Source organism: Apaloderma vittatum, unplaced genomic scaffold, assembly GCF_000703405.1.
Source record: "Apaloderma vittatum isolate BGI_N311 unplaced genomic scaffold, ASM70340v1 scaffold6859, whole genome shotgun sequence".
Taxonomy (NCBI): domain Eukaryota; kingdom Metazoa; phylum Chordata; class Aves; order Trogoniformes; family Trogonidae; genus Apaloderma; species Apaloderma vittatum.
This window is the reverse complement of record NW_009735745.1, coordinates 126,418-142,825: the sequence shown is the minus strand read 5'-3', so window position 1 is coordinate 142,825 and position 16,408 is coordinate 126,418. Positions and strand designations below refer to the sequence as shown.

The following is a 16,408-nucleotide window of genomic DNA, read 5'->3' as shown; positions in this document are numbered from 1 at the left end:
AAACAGCCACTTTATTAAGCCATTTGTTGTCAAGCCTTTCTTACTGAGAGTTAGGAAAACACCCTGTACCACCTCTCCCTTTGCCTTTCATGCATCTTGTATCTGTGCCTCCCACATGCTCGCTCTCTGCCTCGCTGTGCCTCTCTGTCGCTCTCTGCTTTGCTGTCCTTGCCCCTTGCAGTGCAGAACATGTGCCTGCTGATTATGCTTTTATCTTGGGTTTCTATTACGTATATCATCTCAAGTATATTTTTTCGGATTACCTGGATGATTTGCATAAGAGAGTTTGGTATAGTGTTAGTCAGATGCTGACAGACACTAATCAATCTTCAGAAAAACTAAGGAAGGCATACAGTAGGATTTTCCTCTCTATTTAAATCCTACTGATTAGGATTTTTGTAACTTCTGAAACTGTACACAGCCCTTCCTCTCCTCCCATTCTCATGTAAAATTGAGCATTTCTTCTCAGTAAATGACTTCTCCATAAATGATAGAACTCATTTGTGTGTACCTGTAGTGATGAATAATGGGCAACTTCCTTGAATGATTTCAAGCTTCCACCAAAATATTGTGTCTGTTGAAAATTTTGGACTTGCTCTTTTGGACGTTGACCTGATCAGTGTTGTAATTCCATGTTTGATGAAATGATGTGAAGAGTTCCTTAGTTAGGGGAGTTAAATGGTGAAGTGATTTTTCGATTCTCAAATACTGAATTTTAAAAGGAAATTTATGCAACTTGTAGTGTTGCATGATGGAATATTTTCTCTTAAAAAGCATAATTTGGATTATGGGAAATGTCATAACGGTTATGATTTTCGGTTTCTCTTGAGGTTTCCTTAGTTAATTATCTTTTGACCTCACCCCCAGCACTAATATTTTTTTCTTTTTGATGCCATTCACAACTGGAGTCAATATTTTTGTAGTTCTGATTTGCATTTACTCTGAAAAAAATTTTAGTTATAAAGTAAAATGAGTATTACTGTATAATCTTACTGTTTTCAGGTTCTGCATACTGGCATAATTGTGTAGCACTGCAAGCCTTTCTTGTGAGTGTTTTTTAGCTGTATGCCTGTCTAATGTTTCTTTTGTTGTTTGTGGTGATTTTAGGTGGAGAACTTCATTTCCTTCAGATTGGAGGGACCTGTGATGACATAGATGAAGCAGATATACTTGTAGATGGATCCCTTTCCAAAAGTGCAGAACAGTCATCAGAAGGCACCAAGCCCTTATCTAACCCTTCTAGTCCAGGCATTACAGGTAAATGGCACAAATGTATTGTAAACAAAAATGCTTTTGTAATTTTTGGAAGTTGCATATTAAGATGATGTTGAGTTATTTAATAGCATGATGCTTTTCACTTTTTGATGACCAAAGCTGAAGTTCTCTAGTTGCTCTATCACTGGTTATGTACAATCATAAAACTTCAGCAATTTCTGATTTTTGAAAGAAGTACTTTTTTGTAAGTGATTGTTTTTCTGATCTCTACATGCTATTTTAAGTGTAGCAGACAGGGAAGAACAGGTAATTTTGCAGGCACTGAGCTTCCCTCATAGTTTAAATGAGTTTGAACTCGTTATTTGGAATTAAAATCATCTGTTCATTACGTAAAACTACCTTAAAGTTTCAGGCAGAACCTGTACAGCTCTACTTAATAAAACTGTACAAAACACGTATCCAACAGACATTGTTGCACACAATAAAATCGATGCTCTCTTTATTTCAAGCAGTGCACTTGGCTGCTGATAGTTTAAGCTTATGATGTGAACTCTCTGATTTTTTTAGCAGTTTTTCTGTGTTGAACTAATCTCAAATTTTGCTGTCATTTCTATACTGGTTTCCTTCCTGTAAAGGTTGTGTGCCCTTGGACAGCAAGAAAGAATTGTTTCTAGTTGTCCAAATTCTGTTTTTACCTTCACCATCATATTTAGGTCTTGTGTTTACTGCAATTCTCGTATACCAGTCCTGCCACCAGTCTGCTGCCCTTTGTAGTGTCGAGCCCACTTGGGTAAAATGAGTTGGGTGAGAGGGTTCTTCCTGTTGTAGTCAGGTAGAAGGGGAAAAATGTGAGGGGCTCCTGCTTATAAGGATAAAACAATGAGTATGCAGGTAATGGGAGCTGCCGTGTGGGCCTCTCAATCTTTGCTCAACCCTCATCAAAGATGCTTTAGTGTAGATAACTTGCTACTAAAACTTAACAGCAAATCTAATTTTACTGGTTAAGCCTGAGGAAGATTTGAGTCATGCTGAGGTTTTTACTGTGTCTGTGTGTGTGTGTGTATGTGCACATACATGTACAATCACAGAGAAGTTTAGGTTGGGAAAGACCTTTAAGATCATCAAGTCAAACATTAACCTAGCCATGCGAGGTCCACCACTAAACCACATCTATCCATCTTTTAAACACCTCCAAGAACCACTTCCCTGGGCAACCTGTTACAGTTCTTGACAACCCTTTTGGTAAAGAAATTTTCCCTAATACCCAATCTAAGCCTTCCCTGGCACAAATTGAGGTAATTTTCTCTTCTCCTAGCACTTGTTACATTGGAGAAAACGTTAGCATACATATACATATCTATATATACATGTACATAGAATCACAGAATGGCCTAAGCTGGAAGGGACCTTAGAGATCATTTTAATCCAGCCTCCCTGCCGCCAGGGACGCCACCTCTTGACTAGATCAGGCAACACATGGGGACATGTACCTATACATATGCATATATATATATGTACACACACACACACACACACACACAAACCCTTGCTTTTGAGTATTAAAGGAAACTGTTTATGAGAGAGTTGTATTATGGTTTTAATTTTGTTTTAATCTGCAATTGTTGAAGATAGAGACACAAAGCATTATTATTTTACTTGGTTACAGTTTCCAATTTTTCATCATGTCTGTTGGGGTAGAAATAGAGATTTACTGGGAATAGATGACTTAGAGTATAAAATACAAGAATGTGTTATATAAAGCTTGGTTACAGTTTCCAATTTTTCATCATGTCTGTTGGGGTAGAAATAGAGATTTACTGGGAATAGATGACAGAGTATAAAATACAAGAATGTGTCATATAAAGCAGTGATAAATAATATAAAACAGTGATAAAATGCGAATAAAGCATTCATGTAGCTATGACTATTTCAGAGAAGTGGTGTTAATTTTAAGGGGTGGAGTGGTGGTGAGGAGTGTGTTTGCCTGCAGCTGCAAAGGACAAAAAGAAAAAAAGCTGAGAGAGGACTGAGTGGCAGTACAGGGACCATTTTGGATCATGACATCTTTGCGGTCAACAGGCTACTTGCTGTCTTGCTCTCCAAACTCCTGCTTGCAGCCAGCCTTACAACACTAAGTTGTGTTGTGCTGTGTTTGTATGACCTCTGATTTTACTGCACAAAAGATGATCAAAAGAGGAAAGGAGAAGATGCTTTTTGTCATAAAGTTAGTTGTAAGCAGCAGTACAGCAGTTACTCTTTTCTCCCGTGCTTTGAGGACTGAATTTCTCCTGCTCCTCTTGTTTTTCACCAAGTGAGCCACTCCTGAAGTATGAAAACCTTTAAGTAGTAAATCATTGTACATATGTGAGTGAAAGAAAGCCGTGGCTTTCTTTTGCTGATGGGAAGTAAAGCAATAAACAAACCATGAATATCCAGGACACAGATGTGCTTTGATATATGCATTTCTTGTACGGTAGCTTATCAGCAGATTTAATTGACTTTCAATCAAATGGTAACTTTGAGAAACCTGATGATTCAAATTGATCCTTACTATTTAAATTCTGCCAGCGCTGTAATGCGCAAAATTTTTTTCTTTTTGTTAATTTGTTCTCCTCCCCATCCATCCTTCAGTATAGCCTTGGCTTATTGGAACAAGAAAGGGATTTACTTATATATAGACTTCAAAGTAGCTGTACCTGTAGATTGTCCACAAGCTGCAAGTCCTCCTTTCAGTATTCTTGTGATTCAGAGAGTGTGGTTTTACTTGATCTTGGTCTGTAATGGTTTCCAAAGAGGTTCATTGGATACAAAGTAATGATCAAATAAATTGAGTGCTATGTTTCTGTGGCACCAAACTGAGCCACTAAAAGCTGTGAGAGAAGCTGTATAGTCTAAGGAGGCTGCGGGGGAGAGTTTAAACCAAATGGTGGTTGCAGAGCTCTTAGTCTGAACTATTCAGGTTAAGGATACTGCAATCAGTAATATTGGATTCTTAGCATATAAAGTGCGAATGGTTGCTAGGTCTGTGCAAACTTTTTCTACATAATGAAGGTGTCACCTTGTGTGTGGATCACGATCAGACATAGCTCCCAGCATTTGTGACAGCAATGTTGCTTCTTTTTTAAATCACAGAGCTAAATAGCAGAAAAAAGTTTTTCATCCACTTGTGTCTCAGCATGTTGTTCAGAGATGTAGCTCAACGGAGAGCTTTCTGTCTGCGAAAATGAACTCCTGGGCAGATCTGGCTGAGCATAACGTCTTCATCTCTGTATCTCGTTCTACGCTGGTGGCAGGCAGCAGGAGGGTGGTTTTATGAAATCACTTTGCTGTTCTCTGGAGCTGTAGCTGAAAGATACTGTAGTCAGGATAGAAACCACAGCAACAAGCACAAGTTTTTCTCCATATATTGTTTATATATAGCATAGGATTTGTTCGTGTCTTGATTTTTCTCTGTTTTTACAACTTGGATACATTTTAATTTGTTTCGTTGCAGAAGGAAATATGTTAATCTTACCAGGTTGTAAATCTTGGATCCTTTTAGGGAATGGAGATTTTTTTTTTTGTGGTGAAGTGATCTAAAATAATGCCTTTTTTTTACAAGTGAATTGAAGAAGGATATCAGTTTTCCTGACCAGTTTAAAACCTTTTTTCAAGTTTGCTATTAGAACTTTAGCTTGTCATAACTCACTATTATAATGTAACAAAAATAATGTGATTTTGTGAAAGAAGCCAAGTATACATGACAGCACTGGAAAGTGGAATCTTTCGTTTTTTAATTTGAGGGCTTGATACCGTATTACATGTGGCTGCTCTAAATACTCTGAATTTGTAATTGTTTCTGTTGGAGAGGGAGGAAGAATGAGGCAAAAAAAAATCTAACTACTCAGAGATAGAGTTATTGTACAGTTTGAAATATGTCCTCACTTCTCAGTGCAGCATCACCTAGATAATGAGGTTCACATTGGGAGTAAAAGAAATGCAGGTGTTTGTATTATTGAAGTTAAATTTTTTAAGCATTTCTAATCCCTTCAGCATTTTCATGCCTCCTTGACTGAAAAGTAGGAATCATAGTTGTTGCAGTGAGTGTGAATTTCTTGCCAGAGTGTGTATCTCATCTTGAGCTTCTCTACTTTTTTGGGAAAATTTCCATGTGCCTTTCTACACTCAAGCTGGAAGATGTAATCTTGGTATTACTCAACCTGGCTTCCTTTGTGAGGTAGTCTCTAGGTTCAGACTTTACTGACAAGATGGTATTTGTGTTGGTGAATTTAATGTTAATATTTTTTTTCCCTCTGGGGTAGAGACAGTCTAGTCAGGTAGTAAACATTCTCCTTTTGAAAACTGTAATTTTTTTACAAGTAAACGATTTTCTCCAAAATGCTTTTTAAAGAAAAAATGATTGAAATGTAAAAAAATGTACATTGTACATATTTTATTTCCCCTCAAGTTTTCAATGTATTTATTCATACATTCATTCATTCATTTATTTATTTATTTTGTCAGAGGAAACCTGAATATTTTTTAAATTCTTTTGTATCTTTAGGCTTTCATCTTCCTGGGAAATTTTAATTTTCATTACTTCTTAACTTAATATACTTGTCTAGGGCTGGTGTCTTTCAAGTGCATTACATTAATCTTTTTGTTTTTTACTTACCCCTCTTCTAAGCTAAATTGGGAGCTTTACGAAACTTCCTAGTAATCCACCATTAAACAAGTTTGTATTGATACACAGGTGCCAAGATAATGTTTTAAACACTGATAAAAATGTTACAGTTGCATTGTAATTCCATATGTCTATTTTCATGAAATCTGAAGCTCTTTTTTTTTTTTTTATCTGAGTCAATAGAGGTATTAAAAAAATTAAGTTTTAATCAGCTTTACATCATCCAAGTATAGCTGGCTAATGCTTCCGGTTGAATCTCAGACAGTGAGCTCAGAGCTCTCAGCACGTAGAAAATTTATTCCAAATGAGCTGGATTCAATGGATCCTGGCTTCAAGACTAGGGTTGTCCAGTTGCTTGTGTTTGGGTTTGGTTGTTTGTGAGGATTTTTGTAGTTTTTTTCTTTGTTTAGGTTTTGTTGTTTTGTTCTGTTTATAAACTTCATATAGCATAGTTACTTTTGTCTGTAACAGTTTGGAAATACTTCAAACTATTTATGGGATGTTCTGAAAGAAAACGGGTATGTAGTAATCAATGTATGTTCTGTAATTATTCAGGAGTTGACCTTTTGGTAGACCAGCCATTTTCCCTTGAAACACTGACATCCCTGGTGGAACTGACCCGTTTTGAGACCTTGACCCCACGATTTTCAGCCACTGTCCCTCCCTGTTGGGTAGAAGTCCAGCAAGAGCAGCAACAAAGGCGGCATCCTCAGCATTTGCACCAGCAGCACCACGGGGATGCAGCTCAGCACACTCGAACCTGGAAACTACAGACCGACAGGTAGGGTGGCATAACGGTGCAGAAAAAATGCTGTAGGTATTGCTTAGCTAGTTTGTATAGCTGCTATCATCACAAATGTCATCCAGTTTAATTGCTTTTAGAGTGGTGTTCTTTCAAAGGTAATAATCCCTGTTCGGTAATTCGCATTATTGGACTTCGGGAGATTGCCAGAGTTGTTTTAGTGGACCTGGAAGCTAGATAGAAGTCAAGTTTTGAATTCATGAACTTTTGTTTGCCGAGTGTTGCCATTTCGTTTTATGATTAGACAAGAATGTTCGCCAGACTTATAGGTGTTCTTGATTGTTTCTTTATAAGTCTGATTCACCCTTTGTATGCACGCACACAGTCTTAGCACGTGTTTTAATTGGAAAATGCAAAATTGCAGGTGCCAGGATGACTAATTGGCTGTTCTAAATGAAATTGTATGATATAAAAGATAGAATCTGGATTTATGTCTGATCCTGACAAGTTAAATCTTCATATGGGAGGCCTTTACTTAAGCCAGTATAGAGCCCTAGCTGTGCTAAAATTTAGGGAGTATTGTCATTGAAATGAACTGCACCAACATGACGTGTTCCTAAATGTTCTTCTTAGTTTTGTACACATGGCATGAGGACTGGAATTTCCTCTGGGATCCTAAAGACGAGAACAGCAGTGTTGTGCTCTCCCTGAGGAGTTACTTAAAACCTACCTGAAGTAGCTCTGTACAGTTTTTCTGAAAAATGCTTGGGGGAGATAAAAAAAAGTTAAGTTGCCCCTTTAATTAAGGGACGTGCATAATAAGGCTCTACAAGATTGTTTGGGTCAGCTTGTGATACATCTGTACTACTCATATTGTATTTGGATGGTAATGCCCATACAGTGGAAGCAGTGGCATAGCCAAAGGATGCTACAGGAGATAGAGGTCATATGTGGGGCAAAAAAGCTTGTCATACATATAAATGAAAGTTAGCAGGTGATAACAAAACATTCCAGGTTTGAAAAAAGATCTGAAAGGTAGTAGTTGCAGGCATTTCAAGGGCTGACACCTTAAGTGAGCTGAACTTGCCCTAATTAAATGCTTATAAGCTACAGGTAAAAACTTGCAGTGCATTATAGCTTTCAAAATCTTTATTTATCTTGCAATTTTGCTTTCTATAAGTAAAATATTCTGTATGTAACAAGTGGAAAGGAGGTGGTTCCTTGCAAAATAACTTCCAGTTAGAACTATTGATTATCCAGTGTATTGAGCAACAGTTGAAAAGTAAAAAGTGACCAATATGAGGACATGAGGAATAAAGCAGTGAAGGTAATAGCTGCTAATTGGAAGGTGATAGGTGGAACGTGGTCTTATGAATATTGTTTCATTAGAGGAAAAGAATTACGCTTGCTGCAGAGTAAAGGAGAAACGTGGTGAGGTAAAGTTAAAAGTTTTGGTTTAGTACAAGAAATCCTTGACAGCTGCTAAATGACTCATAATGAAAATGATTAAATTACAGCCCCTTTGTTCCTAGGGTAGAATATACAGTCTTAAGATTGAGAGCAACATTAGCTCTAAATTAAAAGTTATCTGGCAAGAAACTTTGATTTCTGGGTTATTTTGTTGGTCCTTAATATGAGCTTCCTTTTATCTCCTCTTTGAGTGTCTCATACTGATTCCAATCACGATGTGGGATTACAGGGTTAGATGGATGAGTAACGCAATTTGATATGGTAATTCTTTTGTTTTTCAAATAGGATGAAGGAGATAATCCTGTAAATGTATTTTAGGGAATGGCATTATATTACACTTGTGCTTTATTATTTTTTAAAATGCCGTGTAACAAAAGAAAAATGAAAAAGTAGAGTCTAGTTTATCTTATGAATTATCTAAATATCAGTATTTCCCCTTCAGATGTAATTCAACTTTTTAAGAAAGTACATGAATTCATAATGTGCTGTGGTAAAACATCTGAATTTCCTGGCTTTTTTCTCAAAATTATATAGGAAATATTTTATGTATTCATCTTATGCAGACATATCTGAAAATATGTGAAAGAAGAAAGAGCTAGATACCGATGTGTTTTCAAGACTTTAAACTCTGGAAAATGGATCTGCAGCTAAAGGTTGAGTTGTAGTGAAAGATCAAATGTTGATGAGCTGTTCTCGAAAATTCATGAAGTGTGTTGGAAAAATGTCTTGTAGTTCTGAAAATGTTGGTGTATTTGCATTTAGAACACAGCCTTGATTATGTATTTGTCTTTAAAAAGATACGATAGATTTAGAAGTGTTTTAAAGGGGAGAAAAAATGTTAAAAGAACATGCATTAGATTATCAGAGAATAGTGATATTTAGAATGGAAATTTTAGGCAAAATAATAAGGTAGTAATTTTTTTAGTAGAGGGCTAGAACCACCTCCCTTGACCTGCTGGTCACCTTTCTTTTAATGCAGCCCAGGATCCCGTTGGCTTTCCAGGCTGTGAACACACATTGTTGGCTCATGTCCAGCTTTTCATCCACCACTACCCCCAAGTCCTTCTCTGCATTGGCTGCTCTCCATCCGTTCTTCACCCAGCCTGTATTTCTCCTTGGGATTGCCCTGACCCAAACGCAGGACCTTGCAGTTGGCCTTGGCAAACCCTGTGAAGGTCCCTCTGGGTGGCATCCCCTCTCTCAGGCATGTCAACTACACTCTCAGCTTGGTGTCATCTGCAAACTTGCTGAGGGTACGCTTGATCCCACTGTCTGTGTCATTGTTTAAGAGATGAAACAGGACCCCTCACTGATCTCCACCTGGGTACTGAGTTGCTGACCGCTACACTCTGGATGTAACCATCCAACCAGTTTCTCTTCCCTTGGAACAGCCCACCCATTAATCTGTCTCACTGATTCAGAGAGAGGGATGTTGTGGGGGACCCTGTCAAAGGCCTTACAGGAGTCTTAATAGATGCCATCTGTAGTTCTTCCCTTGTCTGATGATGTATTCCTTCCAGCACAGAAAGGTTGGTCAGGCAGCAGTTGCCCTTGGTGAAGCTGTGCTGGCTGTCCCAAGTCACCTCCCTGCCGTAATTTGGTACAGCAGTATGTGGCACATGTGACGTACAGGCTGCAAAACACTACTGCAGACAAACTGGTTGATCGTTTTCCGGTTTTGTACCAGATCTTTAACTTAAGCTGGAGGAGCAGAAAATTAGTCTTTCTGAAAGCTTGCTCCTTTGAATGTCTCATTCAGTCCATGACACCTGTAGGAGTGTCCACTCCAAAACTTCTCCTGGTTTTGCTCTGGGCTTCATATTCTCCAAGCCAGCAGAAAGGCGTGACTGTTCTGAAGCTTTTAGTGTTACATTTGCTAACAGATTTTACTTTGTCTTTTCCTGGCGTTGTAGGATAAATTTTCATTGTATTTTATGCATCTGAGTAATTTGTGCAGTTAGCTGAAAATTCTTCACTGTTGATGCTTAAATCATAACCACAAGCTCACTCCTGACCATCTTTCCTCCCAAAATCACTGCTATTCTGTGTTACTTGTTCTGGAAAGATGACGAGCCGTTTCGTTATGTGCACCTGAGATCCGTTATGAGTGTATTATACTTGCCAGAGGGAGATACAGCCTTTAGGTATATTACTGTAAAAAAATGCAAATAATTAAATAGATTTGTACCAATCCTGAATTGTTTTTAAAATGGTGTTATGCACAGTACTTGATATGTAGCACATTATTTGGTTGTAAAATAACGTTTTGTAATTTAGATGTTGGAAAAACATCTAACCAATATTTCTAGCAGCATAGTCAGTTTCTTAGTGTTCTCAGTTATACGATTAAATAAACACAGGCTATCAAATCTACTATATTAAAAAATATTTACTGATAAATTGAGAAGAACAGGAAGTGCAGTTATTCTGAAAATATATACAAATGTGACAATTGCTGCATGATGAGTTTTATCTGAATTGCTCTTTTGTTTGAGCTGTTTTTTTGCAAACCTTAGTATATCACCGAGCGGTACTTAATATCTCAAGTTTACACTGTCAGCGTATACCAAAGTTAGCTTCCAAATGAAAATATGACTCATTAAAAGAAATCTGCACCCATTTTGCACAGCACATGCTTCTGAGTGTGCACCTGTGCAAATTATCAAATGTATTTAAAAAAATAATTTGAAACTAGTATTTTGAGTCTCCTGGATGTGACTGTTGTACCACTAGAAAATGACGTTTTTTTAACACTTACCAGTGAGGAATGCCAGCGTAAGAGTTGGCAAAGTAGTTACTATGACACTTTCATACATTTCACTGGTTGATAGATCCTTTTCTGGTTTTTGGTTGTTTTTTTTCATAATTTATCTTCTCATACCTTTTTTTTCTAGAAATTAGTAACCGATGTTTGTAGTAATATGGGAACGATAGTGTAGTGAAGGTGACAGAGAATCTTTTCACTCCTGCTTTTATCTGAGTTGGTTAACTGCAGCTTGAAGAACTTTTACTTCAGAAATTCATGTGGATGACAACTAATGTGAAATAATTTTTTATTCTTGCTGAAGAAAGTGTGCATAGATGGAGAATGCACTGGGTAATGTTGCCTGCTTGATCTGAATTTTCTCTTAACAGTGGGTCATTGTCTTTTTTTTCTGACAGCAACAGCTGGGATGAGCATGTGTTTGAACTGGTTCTACCAAAAGCCTGTATGGTTGGACATGTGGACTTCAAATTTGTTTTGAATTCAAACATCACAAACATTCCCCAGATTCAAGTGACTTTACTGAAAAATAAAGCACCAGGCTTAGGCAAAGTGAATGGTAAGGAGGAAGATGTCTTTCAGTATATTATTTCTTTTCTCAAGCTCATTGTTCATTGTTAAGTGTATGAGAAGAATTACTTGAAATTGTGTAAATATTTTGGGTTTATTTCCATTTTATTCCATTTCTGATTATCGTGATCTGACTTCACTTGCCATGTTTAAATGTAAATTGGGGAAACAAACTGGATAATCCATTTCAGAATTCTGAATTTTATACCAGTAAAAGTGCATAGCTCAAGGAGGTTCAACTGAATAACTATTTTGTACTGCTTGAGTCCTACAGTAATTTTTAAAAAAAATTGTTGGGAATTCTCTCATCACCTGGCCCATTAACTGAGCTACGTAAAAGCTGCAGGATGATTTCGTCTTGTGTTCCTTAGAGCTTTCATGGTGTAGACAAAAGTTATGAATGCACTGGCCTTGAGAAGACTCCTAGCTGAACTTTGCATCTAGCTAGCTCTCAGGGAGAGCATAAACTGCAAAGTCAGTTCTTTGATGTAGAAGTGTTGGTGCCTCCACTGGGATTTTTTCTGTGGTGAGAGTGTTCGTTACCTGTCCTGCTGCCCTGTCTGCTAGGGATGGAAGGTATCAATGCAGTGCTCCCTTTTATTGAGGCATTCATTGGTTGTGTGTATCTGGCCACCTCTATTTGCAAAGCTTCTAGGACCTCGATATTTCAGAGAAATCTTGCTCTTGGATATGTTATTAAATTGGCAGCTGGATATAAAATGTGTTGGAAAGAGTAGCAGGCATGATTATAAAAGCTTCTTTTTCTACTTTTTTTTAAATGCTAAGTAAAAGCACCCCAGTTAAGCAAGGGCGACAGAGCTGTAAATTTTAAAAAGGAATACAGGCATACCAAAGATCTTTGACATGCTTTCTTGCAACTTCTCACTTTGTAGCATCCCCCAGTATTTAACAAGAAAAAATAGTGTGCTAGAGAAGCTTCTTAAAGAAATCTTAGAAACTGGTGGTTATCTGAGAATAAAATATTCTAGCATGGTAATATTCTTGGAGAAAAGCATGTTCTTTTTAGGATACAAGATGGTTGAATGTGGTTTAAGAGTTGTAACAGAAGTCTAGCTGTGACTGCTGGACTTGCAGGTTCTTCCTTTGTTTAGTCCTTGAAGTAAAACCTTAATTTTTACATGTAGTGTAAAATACATGTAGTAAAATACGTGTACATGTAGCCTCTGTTCCTCTTAGAATGGAACCTACTTCATTTTCACCATGAATTTTTAGCATTCAGTGTATTTGCAGAGCTGGATGTCAGAATCAATCTGAAAATATTCACCTGTGAATCGAAACAGTAGATGAAAAGCTAAACCTCTTTCCTTAATGTTTCAGTTTTAAATATTTTTTGAACAAATGGTTCCGTGAGTTGGTGATTATCTGGTGACCTGTGATGTGGCTGTGAAATAGATAGCCAGAGCATTCCATGGCTACAGTACAGCATACTGATCGTAAGATATGACAGAGCTCTTCCAGAAAGTGACGTTTCACTTCCTTACATGCAGTGTAGTGGAATTTGGAGTTTTTCCGTCATGGAGAGGATGGAAAAAGCACTGAGTGTATACAGGGTATATACTCAGGCAGTCTGACGAGGTCTGGGCCAGGTGAGCGTGCCGACAAAGCGATCTTGGCAAGGTCTTCTTTTGACTCTGTAGGACTGGGGAGCCTCAACTAACCAACTTCCTCTGAAGTGTAACTGCGTTGCAGTTGTCTCCTACCCTTCTTCAATTTCTTGTGTTTTGGGAAAGGACCTTAATGGTATCACTTTCTTTCTGTGCACTATTGAATGAAGTGATAGGGCACTAATGATTTAATTATAAGGTGGGACAAACCTAGATAATTTTATCTGTGCTGGATATTAACTAAAATGTTTCAGTCCCATGGACAAGTAATATTCAGGATTGTTTGGTGACACTTCAGTCTTCAGACTGAAATTCATTTAACTCCTGCCTGCCCTTCCTTTCTCTCCTTCCGTAGGGGGAGAAAGGAGCTGAAATTTTAAGATTATGAGACCTAAGGAGGATGTAAGGGAGAGTTTTTGCAGTTATTTTTTTGTATATCAGGAATGCTGAAACCAGTTAAATAGGTAGTGTGTAATAACAGGAAGGCCAGAGGCATAATTCTTCTTCTTTAGAACTAATGGTTCTGGTCTGGCAGTTAATTTACTGTATATGCTTCTTGTTCATTTGCTCACATCCTCTTCATCTGTGATTCATGAGATCCATTTAATTGAAAGAAGAGCTGTACCATAAGTATTATCAAAATAGTGCCTGTTGTTCGGCAGGAATAATCTAGTTACTTCCAGTTTAAATTATGAAACTTTGAATACTTGGACCTAATTACCTAGGAATAATCTGCAGTTGATTATTAGGAGAAAATAATTTGGGCATTGTTAAAGCAAACCAGGCTGCTTACAGGTCCTTCACATAAATATATTTTTTAAATGTTTGCTGCAACTTCAGTTGCAGTCCTAATATGAAAAATATGGCTTTGCATATTTCTGGTTCTTATGTTAGAAATAATATTTGGGGCAGAAAACTGATAAATTTGCTATGAAAACTACTGCTTCTGTTTTCTGTGAGCTTTAAGCAATCTTTATGAAATCCTGCTCATATTTTTATTTCCAGAAGCAGCAGTAGATAGACAGATCACATTTCCTTTATCCCCAGCTCATAATATTGAAATGGAGAGAAATGGAAAGCCAGGACTGGTTGAATTGAGTGAAGAAATGCAGTATATGGATGTAGAGGAACCACAATGTAAGTTTTATTTAGCATGTTCTATTTTAAAATATTTGCTTTCTTTTTTTTTTTCTGTTGTTGCTTTGTTAATGGTACACTGGAATTTGTCTGCAAAGATGCCTCAGCCATGTAAAATAGGCTAATTTCTCAGCCCTCTTCAGTGTTACCTCTCACTGGTCCATTTACTAGTATGAGTTGAAAGTTTAACACAAACACTCTAAAAGAAAATCCTCCACTACCAGAGAGTTTTTGTGCTTAAAAGCAGGTACGTATTTATTTGAATTTAGAAATAAAGTAGCTTGACATGTCACATTTCTATCTTAAACTCTTACTGTGTTCCAGCAGTATTTTACTTGGTTTCCTTAGCTAGTTTTAATAGAATTTTTCTCTACGTGCCTGGCTTTTGTAGAGATTGCTGCTGTAAACCAAAAAAATAAAAGTAAGAAACAGCTAGGAAAGAACTCATAACTAGTCTTGTTGACTTTCAGCCATGTCAGACTTGTGGCTGTTCTTATAACCCGTTTTGTTAACTGGTACTCTTTCACAAAATCTGTTAGAAAGACTCTGAAAGGCAATCATATTGGATCTGAGTGAGCAGAGCTACAGACTTAAAATTGATAATTAGAATGAATCAGCTCCAGAATTATGATTCTCTTTCTTGATCCTTTCAACAGTCTTATTTTACAACTTTTCTTTTGCGTGAGCAAAAGTCATGCATCTTAGTGCATGACTTTAAAGCCCCATTCCAATACAAACCAGTCTATGATCCTTTGACTCTGAAAAAGGTGTTGCAGTGGATGAGGGGAGGAATATCAGAGAGACAATTAAAAGAAAGTGCTGGAAGGAGGTGTTTCAGGCTGACAAAGAAGCAGCAGATGAGTGAATGATAATTTCAATATACCACAGGAGAGACAAGGTAGTCTCTCTTTTTTTCTTTTTATTTAAAGAAAAAAGTTCTGTCCTGCTTCAGAAAAGACCCGGTGAGGATTGTGGATCAAAATCTATTGGTTTGTCATTTTATTGGTTGTGTGATTTCTGTCTCTGATGCACCAGTCAACATATATATGATCCATATAATATGACTGAAAATACTTTGAAAACTGTCATTTACCTTTATTCCATTTACTGGAAAATGGCTAAAAGTGAACCTCAAGTAACTGTTAGTTTTTTGATGTAGGTGTTATATGTGTTTAGGAATCATGGTTTGACACGATGTATTTTTAACCCATGCAAATAATCAGATTTCGTTACTTAATTCTGAGTAATTCAGGTCCATATTACTCATGTTTTTTAAGGTCTTAGACTGTGTCCATTTCTGGAGGAACACAAGGAAGATATACTTTGCGGTCCAGTGTGGCTGGCTACTGGACTTGATCTATCTGGGCATGCTGGAATGTTGACACTAACAAGTCCAAAGCTTGTTAAAGGTAAAGCAGTTTATTACGCTATTCACATGAAGTGACTAAGGTGCATCTCCTACTAATCTAGTCAGACTTTGGTTTATATTTATTTTTACTCTGATGAATTTTGCAATATAGTACAATAGTGAGTTATCTTTTTCAAACTGATGCTGAAGTACCGTAATTCATGTAGTTGAGCTCTGCTTGTAGTTGAAATGTGGTTACAACTTGCCTCCTTCCTTTTTGTTTTTTTTCCTCACTTCTAGGCATGGCTGGTGGCAAGTACCGCTCATTTTTAATTCATGTTAAAGCAGTGAATGACAGGGGAACAGAAGAAATCTGCAATGGTGGCATTAGACCAGTTGTTAGAATACCATCTCTAAAACCTCAGACAAACAAGGGCCATTCCCTTGCTTCATTGTTGGCGAAAGTTGCAGCAGGCAAGGTAATGAATAGCCAAGAAAGAAATCTCTGTTAGTTGTAGAATTAGTATTACTGTTAGGATAGTTAAGATCTATTAAGAGTTGACACTGTGTTAATACCTTCAAGAATCAGTTCGACATCTCTAAGGTGCTACTTCTGTGTAACTTCAGTTCGAAAGGTCTATTTTGCTGCTTTCCCATTCTGAGCACTTGTTTCTGAAACTTGTGTTTTCATGAGTGTTTTCAGCAGCTGATATGCTTCACCCTCCTAAAAAGGCTCTGTGTGTGTGTGTGTGTGTGTGTGTGTGTGTGTGTGTGTATTTTACTCTTGATTGTTGTAGTTAGAAGATTGGATGATACAGTGTACGTCTTGTGGATATTAGATGATGATCAGAACATAATAAATTATGGAACATTA

At 37.3% G+C, this 16,408-nt stretch overlaps 1 protein-coding gene across 1 annotated transcript in view; it reads left to right on the top strand.

The window, feature by feature from the left end:
- BIRC6 (baculoviral IAP repeat containing 6) overlaps window positions 1–16,408 on the top strand; it is a gene marked incomplete at its 3' end in the record, with an annotated part of 161,345 nt that overhangs the window by 21,065 nt on the left and 123,872 nt on the right. Inside the window, exons 10-15 of the mRNA XM_009876696.1 lie at window positions 1,108–1,257; window positions 6,434–6,659; window positions 11,253–11,413; window positions 14,055–14,186; window positions 15,464–15,595; window positions 15,835–16,013. Coding sequence (XP_009874998.1) covers window positions 1,108–1,257; window positions 6,434–6,659; window positions 11,253–11,413; window positions 14,055–14,186; window positions 15,464–15,595; window positions 15,835–16,013 — 980 coding nt within the window. The remainder of the gene's footprint in view (window positions 1–1,107; window positions 1,258–6,433; window positions 6,660–11,252; window positions 11,414–14,054; window positions 14,187–15,463; window positions 15,596–15,834; window positions 16,014–16,408) is intronic.